The sequence below is a fragment of the Colius striatus genome, chromosome 1, assembly GCF_028858725.1.
Source record: "Colius striatus isolate bColStr4 chromosome 1, bColStr4.1.hap1, whole genome shotgun sequence".
In the NCBI taxonomy this organism is placed as follows: domain Eukaryota; kingdom Metazoa; phylum Chordata; class Aves; order Coliiformes; family Coliidae; genus Colius; species Colius striatus.
Window position 1 is genome coordinate 86,470,604 of NC_084759.1, and position 15,681 is coordinate 86,486,284.

The following is a 15,681-nucleotide window of genomic DNA, read 5'->3' on the forward strand; positions in this document are numbered from 1 at the left end:
GTATACCAGAAGACCAAGTTTTCAGAAAGCTAGATGTGTCAAGCTATTAGTGGTCTACACTGACTTATTATTGATACTTTATGCTTGCTTAAAAACACAGTAATGAAAAAAACTATTTTTCCTGAAAAACACTTAACACAGAAGTTATGAGGCAACAATTATTCTAACAATGCTTTTCAGGCTCACTGTAAACTTGTAAGAATCACTTTGTCCATAGTAAGTAATTTTACACTAAAATACAGTGCAGGAGGGAGAGGTGTGCATATGTTCCTATTCTGTGCAGATGAGCTGTCAAGATCAAGTTTCAGATTTATTGCTGAATGCTCAGGCTCATGGTTGACAAACATTGAAGACTGCAGCTTCTACTGATTTTTGTGGTTAATAAGGAGAAACAATGCTGAACACCTTTAAAACAACACAGTGAAACTTTGTCAAATTGAGAAGCTAAAGAAGCAGCAAAACAAAATTAGTGGTCAGTCTGGAAAACAAAACAAGACAACCAAAAAATTACACAGATATTAGGACACTCTGCTTTGCCTGCCTGGCCATTAGTGTTCCTTGCTGATTCACTTTGTGATGGAGTTCAATATCATGTATGCACAGTGTAAGAAATCAAGAGCAGAAAAGATACTTAAAAAAAAAAAATCCAGAATCCTAAGGCAAATAATAAAAGGTAGGATCTAATATTGGACTTTGTCTATCTAATTACTTAATACTGTTCAATGTTCGACATTACATCTGGATGCTAACAATGTGGTAAAAGAATAGGACAAAACAGATTTATTAAATCTCTGAGTGTAGGTCATATTCAGGTTGACCTTTCAGTTGTGCTGTCCCAACATACTTAATTTCAGATTTTCATAACAATTAGAGCTAAACTCAGACTCACTTTGTAAAGAGCTCTTTATACAGCTTCAAACCAGAAAAAAAATGAAGCAGGTAATAGCACAGAGTAGTTTCCCTCAGTTCTCAGAAGGAATATTGGAAATAGTTAAGGCTTATCCTTGTAAGTACTCTCATTAACTGATTTTAGATTAGTCAGCTATACAGCTATCAGATGGTTTAAGTGTCCATTCAGATGTATTTAATCAGAGAAATCAAGGGAAAGAAATCAATGCCAGGGTGGGGGGTTTACTTTAAAAGTTGTTTGAGGCATCCACCACTGATAAGAAACATTCTTAAAGTCTTCATTAAAAGAGCAGTTATATTCATTAAAAAAGGCAATTCAATCCTTGAAAATATTCACTGTCAGCTATTGGTATAACAATCAGCAAAATAAAATTGTCTAGGATTAATTTAGTAAGAACTGTAGCAGAGAAAATGAATGAAAATTTAGGAAATTCAAAAGATTCGGGAATAAAAAGAGCACTATGAAATTACAAAGGTTATACCAATATACTGAAATGGTTAAACAGGTCTGGGCGAAGCAGCTAGAGGGAGAGAATACTGTCTAAAATTCACCGCAGAGAAAAAACTTCAAGGTTTCCCATTACTTGAGAGGAGACACAGTAGATGACAAGATTCAGGTGGTAAGGTTCAGTTTGTTCCTGAAAGGTTTAAATGATTTTTATTGTTTTATTGCTTCTCTATTTGACGAATAAGTTCAGATTTCTGATTTAAAATATGGATTTCTGTGTACCATGAAGATCTAGATAAAATAAGGACATTCTGTCCTCTTGAACTGTTTTGTGAAACATACTATTCATTTGACAATTGACTTTTATCCTTAATAAATGTTTAAGAAGAGAGATTCTGAAAATAAATGCTGTACTAACACTACCTACAAATAACCTGTCTGTTCAACACTCTTTATCAGGAAAAAAAATTGCCACGTCTCTTCCTTCACTATTTATTTTCCTCATAGAAAAGAATATTTGCTTTCGTAGTTGTACTTAAAATACTAATGAAAACTGCTGTTAGTAACTGAGTAATTCAATAGTCAGCTGTCTATTACTCTATCTGAAAGTAAAAAATAATACAGAGAGGAAATTGCACAAAAAGCAAATGCTTAATTCAACCACAGCTCATGTGATGAAACATTATCATTTACATCATATTATCAGTTTTTGTTTCCAGTTGTACTTTTTAATCAGATAGTAGGTTATGCTGATGGCTCATGTTTCTTCATTTACTTCTCTATCATTTAAAATTAGGAAAATTCACAGAGAAAAAAATTTCAAAAATTCTAAAAGTCTCAAAGTAAAAACCAGTTTCAAACAAACTGAAAGGAAGAATTCACTTTTTCAAGCATGTGGTCTTCAAAACATTGGATCAGATAGAAAAACGAAACAATTTAATTTAATTTGCAATTGGGAAAACAACAGAAAATTTAATTTAAGAGGTGATAATGCTGAGAATTGCCAATCTTCCAGTGTTAAACACAGTAAAACTAATTACCAAAAAATGTAAACTTACTCATTACTTATTTGAGCTTCTAGGCCATTACCTCACATTTAAATAGTGTAAATAGAATAAATTCTATGTAAAACTAAGACGAAAACAAATTATAACTTTTGAACATCACTGAGTTGCTTTTTCATTATGCATCCAGTCACTAAACTTCAACATGACCTTCAAATTGAAATTCTTGCTTACATGTCTATTCAAAATATCTAACCTGAAATCCAGCTGTTATGGACAGCAAACACAGTATCATGTATTTGAACATTTGGAAGTTATTCATACCTGTGAACATTTGAAGGTTATTGATGCCTTGTGATTGCCTCTTCCAAGGGCAGATGGACAGAATCGCACAGGTACTTCAGTGGTGGAATGAGGAGCGATAATCAGCTGTACAAATACAAGAAGCAAAGGAAAAAGAGGAGAAAAAAACCCTTTTTTTTTGAGTTTGTGCTTTGTATCGACAGTGTTGGTGTTCATGTGATTAATGTGTTCCCCTAGCTGCATTCTCTCAGCAAGCACAGGCTGCTAAGACAGCAAGTGTACTGTAGTAAAGATTTCTAGTGGCAACCACTGCACATTCATTCCCCAGAAACTACAGAGCTAGTGCTACAGCTTGGGCGAAGGACATAGACAGCAGCTCTCACAAATACCATTCAAAGATGACTTTGGCATCTGATCTCATTGATGACACTAAAAGGTTATCATTTTAACCTCCAAAGACAAAAAACAGTTTATAATGGAAATACATGCTAGCTTTTCATAAACTAGTGCTGTGCCTCTCTTCCTCTTACCTTTACCTAAACAAACATTGTAAATGATGTTGCTAGTTTTCTCTTTACCTGAAGTATATTACTTGAGTCTCAAATGTTTTTAAGTACTAAAAAAGCAGTGAAAGAATAGAATTATGGATAATAATGTTTGCATGTAAGAAGATATAAAAAGATAATTGGAATAATGGTCATTCAAGCTATATTTTACAAAATTAAATAATTTACAACTAATAAAGGTCAAAACAACACCCTACCACAGCTGGTATTGACAAGTCCTTTTAACAGTTGCAATATGCCTGACTACACCATGGAGCCCTGCAAACTCTTCCCACCTCAGTGGTTTGACTGCTTGTGCTCTGATATGGTTCATGGCTTCCTCTTGGCTGAGGGAGGTTTAAATGTCTTGAGTTTATGGTACAGCTAGACAGGGACCTCCACTAGCAGCCCTGTCCTACTACACCCACAACTATGATGACGACAGGGATGGGGGCCTACTGTGGCACCAGGACCATTGGCTGTGACCACAGTGCTGAAGTCAAACTGGAGGCCCCAAAGAGTGAAGCAGGAATAGAGGTCCCTGATGAGGCTCATGTTCCTTTTCCTCACTGCACCATGGCTTTCCTGGATATTTCTGAGCTGGATCCAACAGGGGCCACAGGAATTGTAGTCCTGCTAGTCATCTTCTGGATGTGTCTGTAGGTTAACAGTAAAATTATGGACTTGGGATGCTAGTGTACCTTGAACGATGAATATTCCTACTGATGGCTGTGGGAGCTAGATTGAGCAGAAGAGAAGACAAAGCTCTGATGTGGTCAACTAATGCACAAAACTTCAAATGTTATTTTTCTCTTTTGAGACTCAAATGTTAATATAATGTATCAGAATACTGTCATAATAGTTCATTACTTTAAAAACATTAACTGTGTTGTCTATTGGAAGTTTGTTATTGTATTTTTTCAAATATCCAAATCACATAAAGATAATTCTTGAAAACTTTTATCAAATACTTGAAAGATAACAAAGAAAATATAAGACAGTACATTGCACTAAGATGATTTAGGCTACACTTGAAAAGCTCCTAACAGGATATATATACTTTTCTCATTTTTATCTGTTTACAAAGTTAATGGAGCTGCTTGTAATTTACAGGAAGCTGACAAGAGAGTTAAAGCCTTTGAATTTCATTTAGACTTCATTAAGCACCCAGAAGTTCAGGCATACTTGAAAGTAATTCAACTGGCCCTTAGGAAATCCTATTATTAATCATGTCAATACTTGAAGTTGAATCAGATTTACAGAAAATAATCCTTTGTGATATTTCAGTAATGCTTTCTGTTGCACACTGAAACTGGAACAAACTCCAGCATTCATGGAAAATAATAAATATAGTATTCAAATTTGTCCAAATTTTGAAATATTATTCCATTTTTTGGTTAATATTTTAGATAATCTCTAGGAAAGATCGACTTTTCTCTGATATTTCTGTTGAATCTAGCCTAAAATAATTCAGGGACTGATTAAATCAATTTCTAATATTTTCTGACTCACAGAACAGTTCTACATCTTAGAAAACATATACCCAAATATGGATAATTATATGAAATTATAAAATAACTGATTTAGTATGTCTGAATTCTTAAATGACTCTACTAATTATCTCCAAACATTACCTAACATAAATGGACTATCTATTTATTCTGTTCTTCTAATAATTTGCTCTTTATTGCTGCAATTCATCTGAGGACACCTCAAATTAGAATTTTTCTGCTGAGAAAAAAAACATTATTTGTTTTAAAGATAGGAGAAACTCTTTATTCAAGATCGGAAGCTTCTTCCACACATCACAAAGACATTGAAACAGACATTAATATAAACTAATACCTGCTACAGTTTCTACGAACTAGCAGTAATTCTCTGGAAGTTGAACACAGTGCTGTACAGAGGAAGTAAAACTAGGATTAAATATATTCAGGACAAGAAATCAGATATTTAAATGCCACTGTCTGCTTTTGTCATCAAAGCTGTGAAGGAAATCACATTACCCCTCCAAACATGGGTCTGTAATGGATGAAACAATCTCAAAAAGGACAGCAATATTAGGTAGCTGATTATACCCAATTCACAAAAGCTGTCCTTTTACTGGAAGAAATACTGTACAAAGACAGTTTCAAAATTCAATTCATAAACTATATATAGGACTGAGCAGTTAGTGTTGAACATGTCTTTTCCTAAGCAATGTAATGTAGTTATTGGTGCTATGTGAATCTCTAGTGATAAACTAGGAAAGTTGAAAGGAGATACTTTTTTTTTTTTTAAATTTCCTGGACTGGGAACCATACAATCTGCAGGAGTAAAAGTCACTATAATTAAATCTTATCCACTTCTGTGCCAATGACCTAAACATAACACATATAATTCTCCTAGATGATTAATACAGTTTGCATCCATTATGTTTCTTAGCTCCTATTAAAATACCAACTGATGAAATTATTAGTAATAGCACTTGTTGGGTTTTAATGTAATGTATGAAGATGTGTTAATATGCATGACATAAAAGACAGGCTAAAATTCACACTTCACATTTTATACTTTTAATTTAATGTAATACTATGTATGTAAAAATATAGGGAGTTCAGCAAATAAATGAGATCTTTAGCTCTTATCTTTAGAGTCCTGTTTAAGAACATTTAGACCTCTGGTACTGTGCTACTTGAGGCTGACAGCTGTTTAGTTTCTGAAAGCCAAAACCGAACAGAATCTTTATAACATTCCTCTACTTTCCCCATACAATTCATTATCTTCTCAGCTTTATTTTAGGATCTTATTATAATATTCATTTCCTCTGCCTTTGACTCTTACACCAATTTGCACAAATAGAGTCAATCGTAGAATAGTTTGGGTCTGAAGGAATAATCTGGCTGTGTTGTATATCTTTCTTGTATTATCTTCCTTATGTATAGAAAAGATTCAATTGCCATTCATTTCCTGTCTGCAATAGGTTTCTTCACTTTCTTTTTTCTCATTGAAGATTCTACATTCTCATCCTAATAAGAGGCTCCCCTAACTTCTTGTACCAGAATTTCCAGGCATCGGTCCTCCCATTTTTCATCTCCACAATTGTACAAAGGGCATACATAATTAATGTATAATAGCATTGTTAAATAAACACCCAAAGAGTTATTGATAGGATCTGTACTATTTACCAGTAAGAAATGGTCAATACAAAATATTTTTCAGATTCCTGACCATCTAGAACTCTAGTCAATCTCCATGAAAATATAAAAAGTGAGACCTTGAAAGGAAAAAGACTTTTAAGCAAGATGGAAGGGTTTCTGTGGCGCAGAAAGAAAAAATAGTGTATATAATATTAATAAGATGAAGATTTTCACAGTAGAAATCAGTCTCAGGGCAAAAGGCAGTTTGGAGGATGAAATGATTCCAGGTAACATAATTGACCAGGAAATATTCTTATATTCTTTTATTAACATTTTATCTACTTACATACATATTTCCCTAGTCAGCCTATTGATTCTTAGAAACATGTGAAGCTTCTAGTACAGCTGGTTTGTTTTCCTTTGTTTACAACTCCTCTTTCTAATATCTCCTGAATATTATTTGAAACCAAAACTGCAGTCCTCCTCAAAACATTCCAGGAAAAAACATCTCTACTTTAGCTTGTGTTGTTTTTCAAGTTTAATTGCTTTTGTCCTCAAGCTATAAAATCTCTAGAACATATAATGCCTCTAATCCTTGATACTATGTTGTGTATTCTGAACCCACCATAGGATATACAATTCAATATATTTTGAAAAGAAGGCTCTCTTCTATTACTTTTGTGAAAAGTACAGAAATCTTACTTACAGGTTGTTTTAGATCAGCCTCAGTTGAAAAATTGTTAGGATTGCTGTTAACAATTTCTAGCTCCAGAGTTTCATGTGTAGGATTATGGAGAGGTATGTATAGACGAGCCCATCTGGAAAAAAAACATATTTTCAATTACTATTAATTACAAAGGTTCTTCCATTGCATTGTTTAGTTCACAACTTATTTTTAAAAGTACTAACTTTTGAAGAAAAAAGACAAGAGTTATGTTTTACAGCATTGATATTTTTCCACTACTATGGACACATATTTAAGAGTGATTAATATTATTATTAATAATAGTTATTAATAATAAAATCTAACAGTAATAACCATTCAAATACTTAGGTCATTCATAAGGTCAGAATTTATCTTACTGTACTTCAATTGCCAGGAAGTTAGTTTAAGTTAATTGGTTAAAAGGGCTGCCTTACTTTACCAATACCCAACAAGAAATATATTTTCAAGGACAATTGGTCTTAGTGTAGATAATTAAGACATGGAATCACTTTTTATGTTTTACAGGACAGCATCGACTTAATTCTATGAACTTAATGCCTAACTTTTATATAGGAAGATGTGTAAATGCTAGTGTCTCGGATACCTCAGCTTAAAATTTATTCCTAGGCTCCAATTTGCAGATTTATGTCTCGCCTTGCCCTACTTTCTGAAAATCTAATTTTGGAAGAAAACATTTTATTCAAATAGGTAATTCAGAGCGCCAAGGCAAACAAAAAATTTTTGTTCCAAAAAGAAAGTTAATTTTAAGTATGTCTTGTTTTTCTGTAGTATATCCATGGATTCATAGTCTGTCTCAGGAAAACCACTCGACAGAAATAAAGGAAATGAGATAAATTGTGTCTGCAATTCCTTTTTGTCTAAGCAATGGTTTACAGGAAAAGCTTGTGATTAGCTGGTGCAGCCAATAGCTTTTGATTTAGTGCCACTATGCAACCCTTTTTTTTTATCATCTTGTAACCTTGAGATCTTAAGTGATAACAAATACTTTAAAAACCTTTAAAAACACTTAAAACACTGAAAAAAAATCTTAAAAAACTCAAGTGCTCCACAGCAGCCGTTTCAATGGAGGTTCTCCCTAGTTCCCTCCTCTTTCTTCCTCTGTATGCACTCAAAATCTGTTACATTAGCGTAATGGTAAATAACTATGTTGCACATGTAGATTGGAGTACGCTGATTCTCTAAAAGTAATGCCTTAAATCAGCTGGCCCTCTATTTTACAGATTGTCCTTTATTTTCTATTTAAAACATAAACAAACACAAGTTACTTTGATAGGGAGCACAATTTTTAAATAAATAATTTTAAAGCTCCCAGAAATTCTTCTATTCTAATCAAAATAGGATGACAGAGCAGTGGCACAGGCTGTCCAGGGAGGTTGTGGAGTCTCCTTCCTTGGAGGTCTTCAAGACCTGCCTGGACATGTTCCTATGTGACCTGATCTAGATGAACCTGCTTCTGCAGGGGGGTTGGACCAGATGATCTCTAAAGGTCCCTTCCAATCCCCACCATTATTAAAAAAAAAAAAAAAAAAAATGCCTTTAACAAAAATATATGATCATAAATCATAGTCTTGTTATAACACCATGGGACACAGAAAAGAGATTCAAGGTGAATCACTGAAAACAGTAAATAAGTTTGAAAAATGAGATACATATATTGGTTTTGCTGTAATTTATCCACCTAATGGATATTCCCTCTAGTCAAAGCTGTGGCAGGTCAACTGCTATATTGCTCCAGATATTTATCCTCTGGAAAAAATTAGTCAGTTAATCACAACTTAATCAGTAAGTGAAAAAGATACAAAAAATAACATTCAGAAGAGAAAATCAGTCAAAATTTATGACTGTAAATTCCAACCCTAAAACTTGTATGCAGGTGGACTCCTTCCAGAGTATGCAGTGACAGAAATCCTCAGCAGCTGAGTGGAAGGTTTGTTTTTGACTGACAGTGTCACAGCATTTTATCACTGAGGTCTCAACGTCAGAGAGTAGAGATATAACAGGAAAGTTCAACACAAAACTTCAGGTTTATTTAGTAATTCATGTTTTTCACGTTTACCATATCTAACCTTCATGTTTTTTTGTCTGATCTCTTTCGTAAATAATACTTCATAAAAGGGAAAAAAATGTTTGAATATCTAAAATTTCAGTAAGCAACTATTTGACTGATAGAAATTCTTCAAGTGATCTAAATTCATTAAGAATGTCTGCCACTCCACACAGATCAACTACTGTGGTCATGCTAGAAAAAGTTGTAAATGACAGTAAGTTCAATGCCACTGTGAACATCATTTCACTAATTCATCTTCAATGACTCTGCTGTGGAGTCCATAATGTGATGGAGAAATGAAGATGGAGAACATCAAGGAGAAGGTTTCCTTGCTCAAAGCTCAAAATGCTAGGGCATCTGAAGAAAGATTAAAAGATAAACTGTAAGAATTTGTTCTTCTCTCTTCCAAGAATTTGTTATAAATTGATTCTATTAACGGGTTCTTGGATCCTAATACAGTTCCAAGTGAAGCTTCAAGGATAAAAATTCTTCTTTTTTTTTTTTTTACATTGATAGCAAAAAGAATACAGTAAGCACATAATGAAAAACATTATTCATAGTAGGATATCACTTAAAATAATGTTTCTCATGCATTCAAGGAAGAGATTGTAGAATTAGTTAGACTCTCTAAGAACTAAAAAGCTTGATGAAACATAAATCCTTCAAATAGTTTATGACATTTATAGTCCACGTCTCTGAGAACATAGCAGTGCATCCATAGATCAAGTACTAAGAAGTAGTAAGTGGAAGAGCACTACTGACATTTTTGCATTCTTGAAAGTCTTGAGAGTTTTGATTTCTTTCTTAAAAGTCAGAAATTAAAATTTTGCTATCAAAATGAAAGATGAAATTTTGTTGAAGAAAGATGAGAACTGGGTTCATTTCTCCATGTACTCTAAATAGCTCATTTTCTTAACATTCGCAGTGTTCCAACCATGTCTACCCTAGGATCTACCAGACAGAAGTTGTATCACGTTGCCATGTCTTGAGAGGTAAAAAGAAATTGGTAACTTTTATACAAACATTTCTAAAGCAGGATTGTCAGATATACTCCTAGTTCAGAAAGATAAAAGAAAAAGAAAATGAAACTATGGAACTCTGCATTATGGATCTTTATGATTACATTCTGCAGTATTTTCACAGTGATTTCTATATAAAGACTTCAGATGAAGTGTAAATATGGTCTGTGATTCCATTTCAACTTTTTTTCTGCAAGGAGAATGTCAGCTATCTACACATATATGAAAACTATTTGCTTATTATCTGTTATATTACATATACAGTACTATTCTGGCTTTTTGATGTAAACTTTTCGTAGGTGTACTGTGATACTCTGAAACCAACCAAGTTCAGCACTATGAGTTACATACTTACTTTCCAAGCTCACATTCTATTTCAGGTAGACTAGTTGGCAATGGTTTCTCTACAATCAACTTCAGTGCATACCAAAACTCTCCAACCATGTCTGACAGAAATATGATGCTAAAAACAGATACGTATGATTAATATGTCATGGCTTTTGGGTAGAAAATTTAAAATGTACAGATTAGAATTTAGGAAAAGACTAATGAGTTCAACACAGTGAATTCTTTCATTAGCTCTCATTTTTCCCATAATACTTCTTGGTGGTATTTGAATTCAGCTACCAAAGCTAATAACATTTACAATTACTGTTGCAACAAAGTATCTTCTTCATCTTTCTTATCCTTTTAGCACGATATTTGGTTTTGGGGTGGAGTTTTTTGCGATTTTTGTTTCATCTACCCTTCTCCCCATCCCCATGTTTTTACCAGTCAACTGATATTGAAAAATGGGGAATTGTTTTTCAATTAGTCCTTCAACTGCTTTGCTTATCAAATTGCAGGAAAATAAGCTTTGCAATTCTGCACTTTTCTGTTACATGTTTAGCTGAAACAAAGGCTAAGAGTTCACCCAACTTTATATTGTTAATTGTCATTCTTGCATAGTTTTGCTGAGATTTCCCATGTAATGAGAAATCTGTAATTTAAAACCTCTCCATATTCAGTTAGCAGATTGTTGCTAATTAATGGAAGATTTTGAAGCTATATGGATTTATAGGAAGACTGTTACAGGATTCTTCGCATAGTTTAAGTTATATTGTTATAGTTTCACTTCTTCCCAGAAGAAAAGTGAAATCTTGTTATTCCCTTTATTGAAGTTACAAATTTATGAAACTAACAATTCATCTAAAGTTTTCAGAGGGGATGTCTGATATCAAGTAAATTTCTAAAAAATTGTGTGACATATTCCAGTGAACTAGAATAACTATGGGTTATTCCACTGCCTGACAAAGAGGTTCTTCACCTTAGAGGAAAGCTGCTGTTTGGGATACAAAATATTAACTGTTAGAAATATTTATTCAATTTTTTACCTTTTGTGGGGTTTTTTTGTTTGATTGGTTTGTTGGGTTTTTTTTAGAGCAATATCTACACCAAGTAACCAAGGTTTCAATGAAAGTCCTTTGTTTATTAGTACTAGAGTCAGAACTGTAAGTATCAAAACCTGGCAACTTACCTTTCATCTGAAGTGCCAACAACAGCTGGGGAAAACTGTAGTTGATAAAAAAATGTTTGTTTGGGCTTAAGAGTGAAAGCCTTTTGTCCACAAAGTGACTGATTCTCCAGCACTACATTCAGCTGGAGAATTTTATCTGAAGGATTAGTGATAGGAATATGAATTTTCATAGTATCCTAGAAAAAAAAATAAAACAAAAAACACAACATGAGATATTAAACATAAAGATCTTTCTCAAACAAGTGAGATACTTATTCATGATTTACACTTACGCAAATATAAGACACATCTTTCTTTGATGTGTAAACTAATACAAAAAAGAAAAGTTGCAGCAAGAGACATTTCAGCTACTCTTCAAATTGCAAACTCTTTTCCATAAATAAGGAAAAGTTCAAGTCTTCCTGGACAGTCTACATTCTGAAAAGCTATTGCTCGTTCCAAGATATGGCTCAGGCTTGCCAAAATGCATCATACAGACAAATCTGCTCTAGTCACAACCAGGAAAAATCTCCAAGCCATCTGCCAACGCCCAAGCACATACGGTTGAAAGTGTCCACTTTGCAAGCTCAGAAATGATTAAGCCTGAATTATGCAGGATCTGTTCTTCTTCATTTTTAAGTTTCATCATAATACTTGACTTTAAAACAATACTACCCCAATAAACATTCCCTCTCTCATTCCTTTTTGCCATTTCCCTTACTAGTGTTCTCAATATCTTTTTGTTTAAAGTCTATCAACACTTCAGGCAAGGACCATCTTTTCATAACCATCTGGAAAACATGCCAACTATTAAAGATGCATATTAAATTCCGGTTGCTGTAATAAAAGGGAGCCAAACTATGGTACAGTTCGACAAATATGTATACTTTACACATGGAACACCTTTAAGATTATCAGGAACTGAGCAGAGACAACCCACTTTTCACAGCTCCCACATTGCATTCTTGAGCAGTCCCTGAAACACTGCTATGTTTCAGCAGTGTTACAATAACCCTTTTCTTTGCTGTAAGCTTAAAAATAGTGTAAATCCATCCTATGCGTGTAAATATCAACACACTTTATGAAACAAAACATTTTAAATGGACAGGAAGAAATATATTCATGAAGTCCTCTGTCGCCATTCAGGATGCATACTTGAAGTTTAAAACATGTATATTCTATTCATATTTTCATCTATATAAAGTATGCAAAATCCAAATCCAAATATTTGTTTCTATTTCTCTGTACCTATATTTATCTCTATCCCTGTTTTGCTCTCTTTGCTCTAACAAAGCAGTTTATTTCAAAATGGAGAAGTCTGGATTTTTTTTAACATGAGGTGATTTGGTTCTCACAGCAAAATTTTGCCAGATAGTTTTTTGTAAAAGTAAATAATTCAAATTGCTATCTGAAGGAAGAAAAAGAAAAAGTATCTATTAAAATAACAATACACTAAAATCTGAACATGAAATACTTTATAACTCCACACACAACTGCCTCACTCTGCTTTGAGCCTGCCTATGATTTTGTAAATTTCTGTATATTTACATTTATAGAAAATGACTACTGGAACACACATAAAACACATTTATGTTCTACAGATGGCAAGATTCCACCAACAATTTAAATCATTCAAGTGCCTTGCATCAGTAAGATGGGATTTAAATTTGCTGTAAAATATTTTAAAGCTCAGATTGTTTTTTCCAGTGTAAACAAATTTCTATTTCTATCTGCCATTTCATTGGAATAGGTTTCATAATAATTTTATAGCAAAATATCTACATGCTGTGTTGAAGAAATACTTTTACAGTAAAAATAAATATTGGATTGCTCATTTAGGAAAAAAGCCACAACTATCAAAAAATCCTTTGTAACCTTGTACACAAAAGAGATTTTTATAATACCAGCATTAATGTAAAACAGTGTTATCTGTCTAGTATAAAATTAATGTCTAGGTTCATAAATTTCTCTGGAATCTCCCAGGAAACTTCCCTGAAATTGCTACAAACATTTGAGAGATGTGCTACTTCATGAATGATAATAAAAGCAGATGTATATTTATCAATGGCATGTGCATATATGTTGTACATTTCTAGGCCTTAATAGATTGTTATGGAGGCATAGTACTGGGATAAATAACAAAATGCCCAAGCAATTGCTAAGAGTATTATTCTTTCCTGAAAGTACCATTTTATCAGAAAGAATGTAAAGTAGTAACATCAGAGGCAAGTTCCAAACATAATTACAGTCATTAATTTATATACATATTTCAGTGTTGGGGTTTTTCTAAACTTTTTGATAGAGAAAAAATTTAAAAGCTACAAAAAAGAAAATAATTCATTTCATTCCTCAAAATGCTTCCTGTATTAAGACTGTCAATGCCCAAGTTAGAGCCATTATAGTGCAAAATGTCACGATTTTATTCCTTTAGAACTTGCTGTGATCCACTTCTTGCTCAGTGCGGGTCATTTAAAATAATCTAACACAAGGCAAAATAAAATAAAACGAAATGTAAATATGTGTCATGGTTCAGGCCTAGTCAGCAATGAAGCATCACGCAGCCTCTTGTTCACTCCCCTGCATCCGTCCCTTCCTTACCTAGGATGGCAGAGGCCCCAGTGAGATGGGAGGAAACAAGATAACCAAGGGCCTTGTGGATCAAGACAAGGGTAGGGAGGACTCACTGCCAAATATGGTTCCAGGCAAAACAGATGCCACTACTTGACTTAGAGAGGAAATTAAAAACAATTCATTCTACTACATTATAGAAACTAGAAAGTTTTGAGCAACTTCTGAGCCACCTTTACAACTCCTCCATTATCAGAAATGGCTCCACACAAACCTATTGACAATATGAGAAAACTTTTATTCTCTCTAGAACTTGAAGAAACACTTCATTCTACACTAACAGCCTAAGCCTATGTATAGATCTAATCTTCTGTTATCAAGATTTTGATTAAAAAGATGCTCATCATCATCAACTGATCTTTTACATATTTTATGAAATATTTTCCTCACATATTTTATAACAAAGATTTTCTCATCCCATTCTCTACTTAGTGCCTAAGTAATAATTCCTCTAACAGAATAAAGAGATGATTAGTTTATAACTTATTACATTAATTCTAAATTCAGCAACTAAACAATACTACACTGTAACTTATTGATAGGCACTAGACATTGTACCAAGCAAACAAAATGTTTTGCAATAGGTGATTGCTAAAATCATCTTTCTGAAATTGAAGGAAAGGAGGCGATTGCATAAGCATTACATTCTGTGACTCAAGCTATGTATGATGTTCTCATCTTCATCAAAAGAAATCACGCCCATTGAGAAACCCACACCTAAGTGATGTTACATTAATTTGTAACACATGTAGGAAAAGCTAATAAACTAAATAATATGCACATATTTTGACTTTCATGCACTCCAGTTTGGTTCATCTGTATAACGTTTCCGGTTTGGTACAGATAGAAGTTGTAGCAAAGATGAGTTGAATTATAAGAGAAATATTACTTTAAGATACTTATTTAAAACATACCTTATGAGGGCATACAGACTGGCTCAAAGTCAAATTAATTTCACAAATTCCCATAGCTGAGGAAGTAATAATTATGCTTACATCCTAAAAGAATATTGCTTTGCATTTGAAATCAAGCCACCTCGGAGTCTATGTAGACTGAAGCTCAATTATTGTCCATCATCCTGAGACCACATGCAGATTTCATTTTCAGATCCAGCAGTGAGAGATGAAGAAATTATCAATTACATTTACTTTTCAACAGCCTCCTTACTGAAGGCTGGCACTTTCAGTCATCAGCTCAATTGTCTAACCCACCATGTATAGTACATTACTTTATCAAAACTAGATCTGGTTAGAGAACACTACTAAAACAATGTAAGAGTAAGTTAATTTTTCTTTCATTACCACTGTCATTCTGGAAGAAGATATCTGTCAATGTAACAAAGAAGGAAATTAATCCTCAGAGGATTTTACACGAAAACTTTTTTGGAAAGCATGACTCAGTAACTTGCAGATTTCAACACAGATTTCATCGTTCTTA

The 15,681-nt window shown here is 33.4% G+C and overlaps 1 protein-coding gene across 1 annotated transcript in view; it reads right to left on the reverse strand.

Moving 5' to 3' along the window:
* The window catches only part of CFAP47 (cilia and flagella associated protein 47), a 278,645-nt gene that overhangs the window by 69,109 nt on the left and 193,855 nt on the right, over window positions 1-15,681 (reverse strand). Inside the window, 4 exon segments of the mRNA XM_062004443.1 lie at window positions 2,686-2,790; window positions 7,035-7,146; window positions 10,477-10,584; window positions 11,638-11,813. Coding sequence (XP_061860427.1) covers window positions 2,686-2,790; window positions 7,035-7,146; window positions 10,477-10,584; window positions 11,638-11,813 — 501 coding nt within the window.